At 37.2% G+C, this 14,965-nt stretch overlaps 5 protein-coding genes across 6 annotated transcripts in view; 2 read left to right on the top strand and 3 right to left on the bottom strand.

The window, feature by feature from the left end:
* Window positions 1–517: 517 nt before the first annotated feature.
* LOC100182620 (NHP2-like protein 1) lies at window positions 518–2,490 on the top strand. Its single transcript, XM_002132061.5, has 4 exons — window positions 518–969; window positions 1,433–1,550; window positions 1,858–1,995; window positions 2,256–2,490. The coding sequence occupies exons 1-4, from the start codon at window positions 967–969 to the stop codon at window positions 2,378–2,380; spliced, it is 384 nt and encodes a 127-aa protein (XP_002132097.1). The 5' UTR covers window positions 518–966; the 3' UTR covers window positions 2,381–2,490.
* On the bottom strand, window positions 2,383–6,651 carry LOC100177922. Its single transcript, XM_026835811.1, has 14 exons — window positions 6,558–6,651; window positions 6,363–6,442; window positions 5,941–6,078; window positions 5,522–5,653; window positions 5,146–5,276; window positions 4,849–4,958; window positions 4,610–4,724; window positions 4,158–4,346; window positions 3,768–3,905; window positions 3,604–3,687; window positions 3,253–3,379; window positions 2,934–3,067; window positions 2,740–2,873; window positions 2,383–2,659 (listed from the first exon to the last, which is right to left on the bottom strand). The coding sequence occupies exons 4-14, from the start codon at window positions 5,612–5,614 to the stop codon at window positions 2,592–2,594; spliced, it is 1,323 nt and encodes a 440-aa protein (XP_026691612.1). The 5' UTR covers window positions 5,615–5,653; window positions 5,941–6,078; window positions 6,363–6,442; window positions 6,558–6,651; the 3' UTR covers window positions 2,383–2,591.
* Window positions 6,581–9,120, bottom strand: LOC108949785 (SPARC-like protein 1). Its single transcript, XM_018813466.2, has 5 exons — window positions 8,657–9,120; window positions 7,941–8,196; window positions 7,346–7,682; window positions 6,972–7,145; window positions 6,581–6,721 (listed from the first exon to the last, which is right to left on the bottom strand). The coding sequence occupies exons 1-5, from the start codon at window positions 8,779–8,781 to the stop codon at window positions 6,654–6,656; spliced, it is 960 nt and encodes a 319-aa protein (XP_018669011.1). The 5' UTR covers window positions 8,782–9,120; the 3' UTR covers window positions 6,581–6,653.
* A 93-nt stretch (window positions 9,121–9,213) lies between these two features.
* LOC100180278 (L-threonine 3-dehydrogenase-like) lies at window positions 9,214–12,110 on the bottom strand. The gene is made up of 8 exons (XM_018813465.2): window positions 11,942–12,110; window positions 11,558–11,639; window positions 11,122–11,237; window positions 10,798–10,895; window positions 10,457–10,626; window positions 10,155–10,369; window positions 9,828–9,986; window positions 9,214–9,574 (listed from the first exon to the last, which is right to left on the bottom strand). The coding sequence occupies exons 1-8, from the start codon at window positions 12,062–12,064 to the stop codon at window positions 9,461–9,463; spliced, it is 1,077 nt and encodes a 358-aa protein (XP_018669010.1). The 5' UTR covers window positions 12,065–12,110; the 3' UTR covers window positions 9,214–9,460.
* A 1,525-nt stretch (window positions 12,111–13,635) lies between these two features.
* The window catches only part of LOC100185798 (coiled-coil domain-containing protein CG32809), a 48,293-nt gene continuing 46,963 nt past the window's right edge, over window positions 13,636–14,965 (top strand). For both annotated transcript variants that reach the window (XM_026835807.1, XM_018813181.2), the window contains exons 1-2: window positions 13,636–13,822; window positions 14,171–14,276. In XM_026835807.1, coding sequence (XP_026691608.1) covers window positions 13,651–13,822; window positions 14,171–14,276 — 278 coding nt within the window. In that variant the 5' untranslated portion in view covers window positions 13,636–13,650. The remainder of the gene's footprint in view (window positions 13,823–14,170; window positions 14,277–14,965) is intronic.

Genomic DNA, 14,965 nt, shown 5'->3' with positions numbered 1-14,965 from the left:
ACTGTAATTAAATTAGTTTACCCTCATATACGGACACAGAACACCGCCGTGTTATAACGACTGTCGTTGCCCCGCCATGCGAAGATTAATAAGTTACAAACGTTCATCGTCTGGCTGTGAAAAAACATCAGTTACAGTGGTGTTTGCCCAGTTGAAGACATTTACCTATTTCTGCTATAATATATATTCAATGACGCATGGATTTGTACTGAATATATGGCCCAGTGGGGGGAGACGGGTTACTTTTTGCACCTAATATCTAAATATCCTCATCCTTTTTTAGACAAATAACAACGCTCTATGGGAGTCGCGGGAATACGTTTACAAAATTCTTTGAATGGTATTTGTTTACTACCTAATGGAACGTGAATGGAATAAAACTGTGTCCCATCTCCCCCACCCTACTAAACTTCCGTCTCTGTACGAAGTAATATGTTAATTCTCTGTAAGGGTTTGTTTAGTAACCAAACGATTATAAGTTAGTAGATACGAAGTATATAAGCAGACATCTCGTGATACAACTTCCCACCTCTGCCGTTGCTCGCCACGCGAGGATAAACAAGCTATTCTTCAGGACTATGTCTTAGAATTAGGGACAGCTATAATAAATAAAAAAATGACTTAATTGGTGGAGAGCGTGTGAGACATTTAATATTTTGGCTTTGTAGTAATATATTTTAATACTAAACCTACCCTTTTCCGCGTTGTCAGTTTGTCATTGCAATGGTTTGCACATTTTTGACCTTTGAACCCACGTGCTCTGCTTCGCCATGCTTTCATTTCGTTTTGTGTACGTCGCTATGAGCGTGTTTTGTGTTTTAAGTTTAATCTAATTTTACCGTATATTTAGGTCTAAATTTATTTAGGTCTTTGTTATTTATGTGAATTGAATATCGTGGTAACCTCAGTGAAGCTGTGATCCTTCCTATATTTCGGTGAGCAGAGAGGAAAAGTTGAATCAAGAATATGGTAAGTGAATCAACATTCAGGAAAATATTTATTTTTCTTTAGTAGTACAAGATTTTTATGAAAATTAAACATAAGACTATTTAAAAATAGAATTTTTAGGTGGTAATGCTTATTTTTTTAAACTAACATAGGAAATTTGCATGCAATTAAATTTTAGATTGGCGTATGCAGACTGGCTAAACAAAGAAAAAAATACGTATTAAATTAGGTGAGATTTCCTAACGTGGCTTAAAAATGTACATGCCTTGCACTCAGATTTTTAATAATAGCACGCGCGCACGCGAAAAATAACCGTCTTGCACGCGCGAGATCTCGTCAGGAACTGCCATACTCTGCAGACTGGCAGTCTGGGGCGTATTGCAGACTGGCAGTCTGGGGCGTATATATATAAGGAATTTACATATAGATGTTCAAACTCCAATAAACCTGCCTAAGTAGGCCCATTAACACTATCTTTTTATAGGATGACGAAGTAAACAGCAAGGCTTACCCGCTGGCAGATGCTGAGTTGACGAAAACCATCCTTGACATGATACAGCAAGCTTCAAACTATAAACAACTGAGGAAAGGAGCTAATGAAGGTATAATGGGTTTCATGTTGTAAACTATGTATTCGGTGTAGGAATTTGCTGGGGCTTTAAAAGTAGTAGCTTTTTGGCCTAAAATTGACATATTGAAAAGTTTTTGTTTTCGTTTTGCGCAGAATGTATGTTTAATCTGGTTTAGCTATATTTGTATTCGAACTATTTTGTGTCAAGTTGTTGCTTTGTTAGTAAATTTCTAGGATTGTTGCTGCTACCGTTGGTGGGCACATGTGTCCTTAGATAAGTGGTCACTGATAGGTTGTTTAAAAAACTCCATAAGTTACATTTATTTATTCTTTCACAGCAACCAAGACATTGAACCGTGGGTTGTCCGAACTCATCGTGTTGTCTGCTGATGCCGAACCTTTGGAAATATTGCTACATCTGCCTCTCCTGTGTGAGGATAAAAATGTTCCGTACGTTTTTGTACGCTCCAAGCAAGGTATACCTGTTTGTACTTCAACGGCCTAATTATTTACAGTTACATTCGTGGTAACTCGTAAGTGGGTGTATGAAACAGAACACCTTTGTTATAGCGACTGTCGTAGCCTCGCCATGCGATATTAAATAAGATAAATTTATTTATTAGTTTTTTGTTTGTTTGTTTGTTTGACTGTATGATCTTTGTTGCATGGGTTTGGTGACATTTTTTCCATATCGTAACCTTGGAAGTTTTATCAACATTAAAACATTCAATTCCAGCGCTGGGCAGAGCATGCGGGGTATCGCGACCTGTGATAGCAGCTTCTGTGACATCATGCGAAGGTTCTCAGTTGAAATCGCAAATAGATTCTCTTCGTGGAAGGATTGAAAAGTTGCTCGTTTAATCTTCACATTCTTTCTTTGGCAACAAAATCTTAATTTTTTGGAAACACCATTCACTGCCGATTTAACGCATCGTGTACAATTGTATAATACAACAGAGCAGCAAAATTCATTCCCTTTGTCTTCTTTCATTCCATTCTGCACTTCCTTTGGTGCCCTAAGCAAGACCGAACATATGGGTTTCTTAAACACAGAGGCTGGCTGTAACCAGCCTTATATTCCTGGTTGTGTAACGCCTGATGAATTTGTCACTGCAGGTGATGGAACGCCCTCATCTAGATCTAATTCCATATTTAATCAAATTATTTCAAACGTTTTGATATTATAACAAACTGCCTTATAAGTAAAGCTGAATTCTTACCGTAAAGTCCAATAGCAAGAAACAGCACCACAAAAAGAGTAACTGTGCATAGTATTGTTGGTATTGCTATCCACAGTAGACTGCTAATCAGAGATTTTTTGCTGCAGTCTAGCAGATGATAGAAGCCAGGACACCTAAGCAACATTTGTAGTTTTAAATCATGAAAAATTTATAGTTACAATTTACAAAGTTACCTGCCCCAGCATTTATGTTTCTTCGATTTTTCTTCAGCTTTTGGTAATTCTGTTGCAGATAGAGCTGCCTCACCTTTCTGTTTGTTGCGAACTTTTCTTCTTGCTTGTCTGGTTGATGTAGAAGCCGCAAAGAACTGACAAGCAAAACTTTAGTAACATAATTTTTATTGACAACTAAACGAAAAAAACATTATTGAAACAAATAAGAGAAGAGAATCAACAGCAAAACAACACTTGTTAAAACAGGTTATGGATAAAAAGTGTTGAAAAGACTTAAATGTGTAAAGCTGTTAAACAAAGATCAAAGTTGGCAACATACCTTTTCTACTCTACGCCTCCATTCTGCTTCTGTATATCTACCCACACCTTGTGTGTCAACCATCGGGTAAATGTTCGGACCAAATGCAACTGACATGTTCTGGTATGCCATTGAACCAGGTGTCGGTCTACACAATCATAACATAAGAGAAGGAAATCAACATATGAATATAAAGCGTGGGCAAGAATGTTGATTAGTTTAGTTGAACAGTTCTACTTATTCTGTGTCGGTAACATTGTGGAGTCACACTGGTTGCATGAATGATGTAAATTAACTTGGTGTTGTGGTAATGATAGATTTAAGAAGGATATCAAGTATTCCTAATTTTTTCAAGGGATTTTATTTACAAACCTGTTATGATTCCTATGGTGACGGGAAGTTGACCTAGAATGTGAATTTCTGTATTTTCCATGTTTTCTGTGACTTTCTCTTGACCTTAAAGAAGCTGCTTAATCAACTTATGCTATATTTATGATAAATGCCCAAAACCTTATTTTACTTAAGATAATTCTTACCACAATCGGTTTGGACTGCCCCGTTCATTCTCCAACGACAGTGAGGTATCTGGTCGAATAACTTCACCAACTCTGCTTTCAGGTCGCTCCATGTCAGGTTTCTGTGAATCTCGTGATCGAAGCAAATTACGTTCATGTCTAAAATGATCAGACAGCTGTCATTGTTTTACAGATACACTATAAGTCAATGCTTCTACAGTACTTATTAAGGTGGATGACACTCAACAGCTAAAATACTAAGAGTAAAGCAGGAAATTTATAGTAAGGTACCAGCCATGATGTGTCTATCTAACACCCTTTAGAATTTAACATTCTGCCTATGTTGGTCCACTTGGTTCTATACAGCCCGCTGCTCATGCATTGCCGGCCAGTTATTTCTATCTGACTTACCTCATAGAGTCAAATAGAGGCATCGGTCTTTCATCATAACCTCGCATTTGGTATGGTGGGTTCTGGAGTTGAGGGTAATGATGTTCTGGTGTAAGATGTAAACTTGATCTTGTCGTGACTCTGGATGTTCCAGATTCAATGCGTCCACGTTTTGTGCCGCGTGATTTTGATTCTCTTCTTGGTGTCTCACTAAAAAGGTGTATTTATAATATAGCACGGGTATTATACCAATCGCTTTACTAGACACAAATTATACAAAAAAAAATCTTTTTCATTTTTCAGGACAGGTTTCGGAAAATGGGTTTACTCTGACTTGAATCTCTGGTCCCATGACATGCCTAACTGTAGAACCTCACCTATATAGAATAGAATTCTATGTTAAGCTTGCATTCATCCAGTTGCAAAAAGACTTAACTTTGAAAATTTAATTGAAAATAATGAGTTTGACACACCTGACAACATCATTATTATGAAAATCCAGACGTGACGGGTTTAGTTGGTCTATTTCATCATAAAGTCTGTGAAGCGCGCTGCCTCGTGGGGAACCTTCTTCTTCCTCAGCAGTATCTACAACCAGGCAGGTTTTAAACTATGGATACCTTTGTCTGGCACAGTGGTTAGTGGTGCAGAGGTTACAGTATTGTTTATTATTTTTTTAAATGCTGTTAAAAAAAGTATGAATACTGTTTACATGGTCTATAGGCAGCTCCAAAACTGCCCCCACTAAAAGATGATCCTTCACTTGACTCATCTGATCCAATGCTGTACTCGGAGAACGACATTGAACTGTTTGGTCGCAAACTAACGAAAAAAAAGTGTTTCAAAATATATTTATAGTATTTGCTTGGAAGTTTGGGTCGAACTGATATATGCTGACAAGTAAAGTTACATATGTGATAACTCTTTAACAAAACGTCACAGAACACTCTTGTTGGAACGAGTGTCGTTTCCCCGCCACATGAGAATAATACATTCATTCAACACCCACCTGTCTTCGGAACTTGTCCCCAACTCCACATCAGTGTATTCTTGATACTCAAACTCAGGGTCTCTGATCCGAACAGATGATTTCTGTTTACCATGTTGTGGGCTTGGTGATTTTAGTATACCTCTGCCTGTCTGAACAAAACTTAATAAATAGGTTGTTGTTTTTTTAACCAACCATATAGTTAAAGTTTTGGATATATCCTATATATGAGGTTTTTGTCGAGGACCTGGGATTAGTACCAGATTTGCTCCAACTCCCAGACTGCTTTTATACGTCTGAATAGAACATGCCAATACTTTGCCAGGTTTCATGTGCCCAACAGCATTGCAGTAAAATGCAGTTCAGCAGTAAATTTCTCGCTAATATATATCTTTACCTCATCTGTGGCTTGCATAGTTGGTGGCTTCAACGAGCTTTTCAGCGATGCCATTCTCCCTGCTAGATGTGTCTCATGGTGTTGCAGTTTCATGTGACTACCGTGTTCACCTCTTGCTTTGAGTTTAGAAAACTACAAACAACAAAAACTTCTATTTTAATGGCTACTAAGAAACACGCCCAGAGTGCAAATATTTTTTTCCATGTATGTCCTTGAGCAAGATACTAAACAGTAATCATAGATTGTCCAAATTATCAGCCATACAAAAAAATGAATTACGAAGTTTGTGGTGGTAACTTAAACAAGCAGGCAGGAGGTCTAAGAAACAGAACAGCCATGTTATACCCACGGTTGTACTTATTTATTCATGCAAGGATAAATAGATTACATTCATATACAGGATATATAAATGCGTTCACCCTGGTTCCAAACAATGCTCGTTTCTTATCTTCTTTCAGTCTCTCAGCCTTGGCTTGTAATCTTCTAATTTCGAACGATTTATTCGTTTTAAATCCACCTCGCCTGTCAAGTTTCTCCTCTGCTGCAAGGTCAGATACCTTTGGAAACATTCTGTTATGAATGTACCAAAAAACAAATAACTATAGCTGCTATGATATAAAAGTTATGTTTTTTTTTATATACAGGTAGTATGGTGTTGGGGTAATACCAGCTTTCTGAAGCATTCCGTTATAGGTGGATACTTGACAATTTTACATAAATAAACAGGCTGGTAGTAGGCCAAATCCGTCTTAAATTTCAGTTCCTCTCCTCCCTCACCCATATAAAATAGAATCAAGAATATACTGGAAGAAACACAACTGTTACTTTATATGGATTATACCAGATCTAATGGAACATCCGCAAAACTATCCTCAGTTGGGGTCACATCATCGTCTTTTAACTCTGAATCGTCTTCACTTTCTGTAAATAAAAATACAATACATCTTCTGAAACTCTTGTAGTTTAATGTTGTTGTATTAAAAACAAACAAGTATAACATGACTGACAGCAACAGTAAATATTAAACACCCAGCACCTTCGGAAGCCTCATTTATAACTGGAAGTTCTTGCTTTAGATCCGTATGTAGACTGGGAGGAAGAGTGATGATGCCTTTCTCAGCGAGATCACGCTTTAGGTCTTCCACCGCATCTGGCTCCAAAACATTGGTTGTTTTCCGTGGTCGTCATCTTCTACTAATCCTGAAATAATGTTGGTTGAATTATTATATGAATCGTAATATAACTTTGAATTGACTCTTTAGTAACGGTAAAAAAAATGTATATTTAAAACCAAAAGACAGGATATAGTAAAAAAACAACAGTTGTTAAACACGCTTACTGTTAAAAACAGATCTACATTTAATTGGATAGTAGAATTTCTACCAGTCACCTTGCAAGTAATATTTGCGCAAGCGACCTATCACAACACAACTGCATCAACCATACTTACTCCCAGCATAAGCTGACAAGTCACTCGGTTTTATAACAATCGACTTCTTAGTTTCTTCGTTTACTTCACTCTCATCATCTTCCCCTGTAAGAGTGACCTCCGCTGGTTGATCATTTTGTTGGGTTTGAGGTTCAGATGTCTCACTTACTTGGTTGGATTCAACAGTGTCGTTCTCTGAAAAACAAATTCAACTTATAAATGCTCTGGTAGTAATACAAATTACCCAGAAAAAATATATTACTCACAATGTTACTTATGTGGTAACTTGTAAGCGGGCATAAGGTGTATAAAACATAACATCCGTGTTATAATGTTTATCACTTTCCGGCTTTCCAGGATAAACAAGCTACATTCATACATAATACAATCAATACCTCCAGCATCCAAATCTCCTTCTTCAGGTCGTTCTTCTTTTTTTTCACTATCCCTCTCACCCTGCTCATTTTCTTCATTTCCTCCCACTTCCTCCTCCATCTGCTCCATGCTCTCTTCTGCTTCACTCTCTTCTTTATCTTTCACTCCCAACTTATCCTGCTGTCTTGCATCCGAAGCTCTGGGGGATGATTTTGCTTTCGTTCCAGCTTTGGGCACAAAGTTTTTTCTCACAAGAAACGCTGGCAAAGTTTGCTGCCCTTGCTTTTTCTTCTTGAGTGGTTTTGGAGGGTCGGCTTCAGAGGTGGCCTCATCTTTTACAACAGGTAGATCCAAAACCTATGGATTCATTATACCTGACGTAATGCAGTCATAATACAATGAACCAGTGTCGCATTTAAGAAGTTAGCAAGTGGATAAGTTGTCTAGTTACGTGACGCTACGTTACACGGCCGCAAATTTGATCCCGTTACACGATGCTACACTACACGGCCGCAAGTGGATTCCCACACATTTCAATCGCTCTTTAAACAACAAATAGTATCCTTTATATACATACAAAGATCGGTAGTTTCACACATTACTCAACTGGCTTACCTGCTCGGCTGGGTTTTCTTTTTCCTCGGTGCTTGCTGGAGTAAAAAACGCTTTCGACGCGGGCCCCTTCTTGGACTTAACAACAGTAGCTCCCGGGTTTGTCGCTTTCTTCCACACGACTTTTATGTCTTCCTCTTTCTCCGCTTTCCCACCAGAATCTTGCTCAAACGTCAAAGTTTTCTGTGACACTTGCACAGGGTCTCTGACTTCATCGGGTGACTTGAGATCACCCTTTTCGGTTTCGTCTTCTGTTTTACTGCATATGAAATGGGATTTAATATAAAGGTTTAAAACCCACGTTCTATACTATATGGGTGACGTCCCTGGTCTGATTTGCCCCATAACTACAACACCAACGCTGCTTCCGGTAGATGATAATGCGATTAGCGTGAAGCCTTCATATCCGCCCTGCACAACAACTATACCCACGCGGCCACCTTATCGCGGAGATACCCATCAGAATAATATGGTATAGGACTGTAATGGTTGGACTTAATTTGTATCTTTACTAAGCACCTGTCCTAAATCTTACATTTCCTGATCGTGTTTGCAACAATTCACAAAGTCTTGAGGATGCGCTTATTCAATTCTGTAAATATTCTTTGTTTAATACAAAATGGAACGAAAAAGGAGAATGAACACCTGTACCATCTTACCCCAACCTATACTCCTTACGCACCAAAGCTACATTAGCGGAATCAACTGTGCCAACTTACCCCCCAGTACTCGTAGTTGTACTGACCACATTCTTATCTTCTGCAAGATGAACTGCGTGTTTAAATTCACCAACAAACAGTGATCTTCCATATGTTTTCTTCGGGTACATCGAGCCAGGCAACATGGTTTAACAGTTGTTGTTTTTAACGAATAAGTTAGTTCAGCAGTCGCGCTTTTATTTGACACTTTTTCTCAAGTAGTTTTTACCGCTCTTAACGACTGTTATTTTGCAGCTAGTTCCTTTCTTGTCGTTGTTTTAATTTATCTGTGTTACAATGTTCAAGGAAATAACTCCAAATCTATGTTATATATGGCCCTCTAATAAGAACAATCAATCTCTCGTTTCTATTTATCTACGAATTGTGTGGTTCAGTTTATCCGATATGAAACTACGAAAATTTGATACCTTCGCGTTTGTAACTTTTGCACGTTCATCCAACCGCAACGTCACAAAAACAGCTATTGTTTGGGGATAATTACAGCTCTATGACAAATTCAGGCTTGTCGAGACATGATCTTTTTAAATGGAATACACTACAATAACATTACAATAGTGTTTCAATTAAAGCTTGTATTATTGAACAAATTAAAACACGACTGGAAAAAGTTATACTGCAAACAACAATTTACCTTGTAACATAAGAGCTCTTTCTATTAAAATATCGGCACAATATGAATTCTATGTAAGTACGTTTAGTTGGCTTTAAGGTGCAATTTGGTATTTTTGAAAAAACACTGCATAACACATTTGATAACGAGACAGAAAAATAATCTGGAGTTTTGAATCATGATTAAATCTAACCTTAACACTGTGGGTCCATCACGATTTTACCAGCTGTGCCACTAAATAAAGCTTGGAATGCTTCAGCATATTTGGACATGGGGATCTCATGGGAAACCACCAACTGGGGATTAACCTGAAAATCAACACAACACATGAAACATTACATCCTAACTAAGAGATAAATAACATACATGGCATAAATTTTAATAATATTTTCGAATACACTAACAGGAATCAAATTATTAAAACAATGGAGAGAAGGGAATTTACAGCGAATGACAGTTGCTAAAATGTTCCAGATAACAAGTGTGGCTGTTGAACTAATAAATCAGAAAACACTTTGCTGTTTGGCATATTTTTAATTAACTGCTTTTGGAAACATTTACCTTTTTTTCAGCAATCAATTTTTCGCATTCAATCCAGGTATGAAAGATTCTTCTTCCATGCACTGTAGTTAATGTGAGGGATTTAAACAGAATATCTTGCATTGGGTTTTCAATATGGAACGGCTGCTTTGGAATTCCAAGCACAGAGACACGTCCGCCCTACAAGGGGGGAATTGCAATTGTAAATTAGAAGATTATTAATTTGCGGGGGCCGTGGCACACTGGTTACCGGTTAGAACACCAGCCTTTACTCTAGTAGATCAAGTCCAGCCAATCAAGTCCAGATCTATACATTCATTACATTCCTTACCTAACATCAACACTCACCTTCCTAAGATACTTGAAGCATCCATTAAACATGGAAGTTGCTCCACTTGCTTCACAAATCCTCCCAACCCCAACCCCTCCAGTGATCTTCATCACTTCATCTTTCACCGCATCCGATCCTCGGATTATAGAGTTCACGACGTAATCCGCTCCCAACATCTTCGACATCTCGAGTCTTGTGTCCAAAATATCGACAGCAATAACCTCAGTGGCGCCTAAGTAAAGAAGTAAAAAATATCCATTATAAACAAAACATCTTATTACAGTACAGTCCCAATATTTCAAAAACTTCAAAACCTCACCCATAGCTTTTGCACATCCAACAGCAAGCAGCCCCACTGGACCACACCCAATCACCACCACCCTCTCCCCTGCTACTTGTAATTGCTCAATAGAGTTGTGTGCGACACCCATGGGTTCCAACAACACAGCTTCCATGTCGGATATGTTTAATCTCAATTTGTAACAGAATCTGATGCAAAGAAAGAACTATTTTGCATAGACTTAATGAACACTCAAAATTTAAATGTTTGAAAAATATTTGAACCGGGTGACATAACATACATCTACACTTGTAGAACATTGAGAACCCAATTGATTAATCCAACCAGAAAATTATCATAATTGTTTATACCTAACTTACCTTTCAGGCACAATAGAATATTCTGAACAGCCACCATGTACGGTGCCTTTACCATGTCCATACTGGTTCATTATATTACAAATGTCACCTCTGCCTTCCTGTAACATACAGTTTAACATATGTGAAATGTAACTATAGGTGCCGAACCAAGAAGCAGGAAGGCCTGGCTTAAAATTTTTTACACTACATTAATTAGTGATTATATTTCACAGTAGTGTGTAATGTGTATAGCTATCCCTGCCTCCCTCCAGTTTTAATAAGTTTGACACCTTTATGACTGTATAATATACAGTCTGTACCCTGTAAATCCTGATTTGAATATACCTTGCATTGAAAGCATTCACCGCAGTAAAAATGATTCTCAACTGCAATTCGGTCACCAATATTCAAATCCTTCACGTTTGGTCCTTTCTTCACAACCATGCCTGCAGCTTCATGACCTATGTGAAATTATAAAAAAAAGATGATTTTATTTTATTTTGTAACCAGTTTATTTTACCATGAAAATGTTGTTGAGATATATACTCACGCTTTATAATATTGCTAACATGTATATCTCATACAACTGCATATAAAATGCTTTTATAGACTTTGTAACCAGTTTATTCAACTGTTTAACTTTAACATATTAAAATATATCTTAAAATGTATTTGTAATACCAAAGGGTTACAATAATTCAAAGAGATATTATGTAACAACATAGTTGGTTGCTTTATACAGCTGAAAGTTTATATAGAAACAGAAGCCCACTATACACACCTGGTGTAAATGGTAGAGCAGCAATGAACTTTGCAACATCATTCCATTTATACAAATTAATGTCTGAACCACATATTGCTGCCTGCAATAAACAACATATGTTATACAAACATTATTACATTACCTTTACATATTACTATACTATACATTGTAGTAATGTCTTGGTTAATTAATTTTCTAGGTGAGTAATACACCCCAATCTGCCAAGAAAACATCTCCCATTCATTACCATTAAATCCATTGTCGCCTACCTTCAGAAATCTAGTAAGGTGGCACCCTGGGCTTGGGGTAATGAGCCAACTCTGGCTTAAATCCCAGTTCCTGTGGCATGTCACACTGTAGGGCTCAACCATATAGAATATAACATACAGTAGCAAGACTTACTTGTGTTACTTTAATTAGGACTTCATCTCCAATAGGCTCAGGTACCGGTATTTGAATGCATTCATATCCTTCCTCCTCGTTTCTCTTTATCAAGGTTGTCATCTGTTTTGGTATGGCTTCCATATTTTACAAATCAAAATAGCTGTTTCAAAGGGATTCACAAAATATCTTTAATAAGTAAAACGTTAACCATTATTGACCTACTATAATATGCCACAGAGGGTCATGCGAATATTTATTAACTATAAAAAGACTAAACATATAACGTGGGTTTTTATTATCAATGACTTGAGTTAAACTACAAATTACGCACATTTGTCTTATGCGTGGTAACTCGTAAGCGGGCACGAGGTGAATGAAACAGAACACCCGTGTTATAATAAGTCAACTGTAATTACTGTCATAATTGCAGTTGACTTGTTACGAGAGGAAAAATAAGTTACAATCATTTACATTGTTTTGGTTTATAAGTAGCACAATATTTTTGGAACAAATGACGTAAGGGACTTTCCCGCTCATGAAAGCGTGAGAAAAAGTCAGGCAAACTTTAAAGAAAGTATGTTTTTCTATTTTCCACGTTCTTGCAGGACATATAAAAAATGGGTATAAGCATGTATTCTAGGGTTCCAGATATATTATTAGGGGTACTTGTTTTTCCGTTAATATCCTTTAAAAGTGACCGTTTTTAAGTTTCTGCAAAATTGGCACAAAGTTAAAATAGTTGTGAATTAAAACGCCTAAAAAAGACCTTGCCAATCCTAATTCAAAGTCGGCAGGTTTAACCCATCACTCCTACAGCTTAGACAATAGCCGTGTAAATCATTAACTAAACGCCCGCTTTACTTTCCGAATGTTTCCATGTAAATAGTTTAGACTCGTAGCGCCGTAAAATAAATCAAAGCGCTAAGACTGAAGTGGCTTTCAAAGTTACAGTGTTGGATTCCTTTCTTTCAAGTCAGCTTACATGATTGGAAAATTGAATTTTGTAAACGTTCGCTTGACGTGGTTTTCGAGTAGCGAATGTTTTCGTCAATGATTGTTGCACTTCGTGTGTACCGCAAAGGGAGTGAGCGATTAACTCTCAAAGCTATTGTGTAAGCTACGATAAGGTGATGTTGTTAAGTTGGGTATATTGCACTTGTTTAAGCTGTAAGGCCGCTGTGGAACTTAGAAGGCGTTGGAAAGGGTAACTTGCTATTGTAAATGTAGAATAAATCAAATTTTATACAAATTCAGTTTCGTACTGTAATGCGACGAGACACAAACGGTATATTCAGTCGTACAAGGCATACGTTAAAGTGCTTGTTGTATAGGAACGTGTTCCATGTATGAATAATACATGACCGAGGTGAATATTTGCATTCATTCTTATTGCGTCAATTCGCATAGCAAGTGTAGTGCCATTGGTTTATTATTTCTGTTTTAATTAAACCCACGCAGTTTTTAACTCGGTTTTAAGGTGACTGTATACGTATAGTATCCAGAGTGTGAATTCGCCTACGAAATGGTATTTAAATCCGCGTGTTCGAAAGCGCGTCAGTATTCGCGTACCATATTTGGAGGAAATATTTCAACTGTTTTTATTCGAGTGCATATTTTTTTATATTTCAGACACATTTAGTGTATAGCTCACAGCATACTACGACAGATAAACCCCACAATCCACCATTGAGGTAACGCCCAACCCAACCACGTTATTCTTAACAAGCATGGATGAAAATACACAAGAAGCTGGCGACTCAGAAGTCGAAAATGACAAGGCAAGTTACGCGATGTTGAGACCCTTGCAGAAAGTGATCGCTCACTTTGAGATGAAACTTGCCGCCAACAAAGGGAACATTCCAACACCCAGACGAGAAATACCAAACCTGAAACCGCAAGGTGAGATTCTCTTTGCCTTACAGGTAGTGCATGTGCTTATTAGTAAGCGATTTGTATAATATATATTGTGAGGTGAGATTAATACCGCTAGCATATAATATCTCACATTTCCTAATCGTGTTTTACCAATTAACAAGTCTCTTTTAAGGTCGCGAGGTTATACGGTTATACATTTCTTTGAACTTTACTTGTTTACCATATTGGACGATAAAAGAGAATGAAAACATGAACCATTTTACCCCAAACTACCATAACCATATGACAATACAAACGCATAAAATACGAACAACTGTTTTTGACTGACGATATATTACGTTTAACTCGCCATAAAAATAGTTATTGTTTCAGCTGAGCGTCTTCGTCAGAGCAGGAAAACGTCCAAACAACGAAGTTTTATTAAAAGCAGTGGGAAGCTATTGTCAAGCGTGCAAGAGAAGGTTACTGTTGGATCTAAGTAAGTAAGAAAGAATTGATTCTTAATCTAAACAGGTTGGATATATAGGGTGGGAGAAGATGGGACACTTTTAGCACATAATATCCAAAAATTCAAACCGTGTTTTAAACAACTAACAATGGTATAAGGGAGCCGTGAGGATGCGGGTTTATAATTCTTTGAATGTTCTTTGTTTACTGCCAAATTGGACCAGAAATAACAATGAAAAAGTGTCCATCTTTTCCCATCCTACTGTATATTATATTGTCTTGTTAGTGAAAGCAGTTATTATGGAATACTGTTCGAAGTTATTATAGAGAAATTTGGCATGTACGAATGTTTGTTTAAAATGAAATTACTAACTAAAAACATAAAAGTAAACTAAATTGTAAGTAAATTTCATTAAAGCTCCAGTATACGTATACATACGTCACAGATATTTCACTTTCATGGTCGTATTGGACAAAATACAAACATGTTTGTTTGACTCATTTTTAAGGGTTTCCTTTGCTAAATATTTCACATTAACGTTTATTACATTTCAACACATAATAAAAACCAACTGCGATGAATTTCACCAGTCTGACCCGATCTAGTGCTCATAAAATTGGACGATCCGCCACTTTATTGCTTCTTTTGCTGAGACTGGTGATTTTAGCCGAAAATTATTTAGACCACTATATTCGACTTGTTTTTGCCTGTTACGTATT

Source organism: Ciona intestinalis, chromosome 9, assembly GCF_000224145.3.
Source record: "Ciona intestinalis chromosome 9, KH, whole genome shotgun sequence".
Taxonomy (NCBI): domain Eukaryota; kingdom Metazoa; phylum Chordata; class Ascidiacea; order Phlebobranchia; family Cionidae; genus Ciona; species Ciona intestinalis.
Note: the sequence above shows the minus strand (reverse complement) of the source record. Positions and strands in the feature narration are given on the sequence as shown.

Coding starts and splice junctions, on each gene's coding strand:
- LOC100177922 (XM_026835811.1), bottom strand. CDS start 5,614: ATGAAACTGCAACACCATGAGACACATCTAGCAGGGAGAATGGCATCG. Junction 3,688..3,767: donor GGCAGTCCAAACCGATTGTG/GTAAGAATTATC, acceptor AGCTTCTTTAAG/GTCAAGAGAAAGTCACAGAA. Junction 2,874..2,933: donor AAACATAAATGCTGGGGCAG/GTAACTTTGTAA, acceptor AATGTTGCTTAG/GTGTCCTGGCTTCTATCATC.
- LOC108949785 (XM_018813466.2), bottom strand. CDS start 8,781: ATGTTGCCTGGCTCGATGTACCCGAAGAAAACATATGGAAGATCACTG. Junction 7,683..7,940: donor AAGAAAACCCAGCCGAGCAG/GTAAGCCAGTTG, acceptor ATGAATCCATAG/GTTTTGGATCTACCTGTTGT. Junction 6,722..6,971: donor CTTGTCAGCTTATGCTGGGA/GTAAGTATGGTT, acceptor ACATTATTTCAG/GATTAGTAGAAGATGACGAC.
- LOC100182620 (XM_002132061.5), top strand. Junction 1,551..1,857: donor GAGGAAAGGAGCTAATGAAG/GTATAATGGGTT, acceptor ATTCTTTCACAG/CAACCAAGACATTGAACCGT. Junction 1,996..2,255: donor TTTTGTACGCTCCAAGCAAG/GTATACCTGTTT, acceptor ATTCAATTCCAG/CGCTGGGCAGAGCATGCGGG.
- LOC100180278 (XM_018813465.2), bottom strand. CDS start 12,064: ATGGAAGCCATACCAAAACAGATGACAACCTTGATAAAGAGAAACGAG. Junction 10,627..10,797: donor TATTCTATTGTGCCTGAAAG/GTAAGTTAGGTA, acceptor TCTTTGCATCAG/ATTCTGTTACAAATTGAGAT. Junction 10,370..10,456: donor TGGATGTGCAAAAGCTATGG/GTGAGGTTTTGA, acceptor TTCTTTACTTAG/GCGCCACTGAGGTTATTGCT.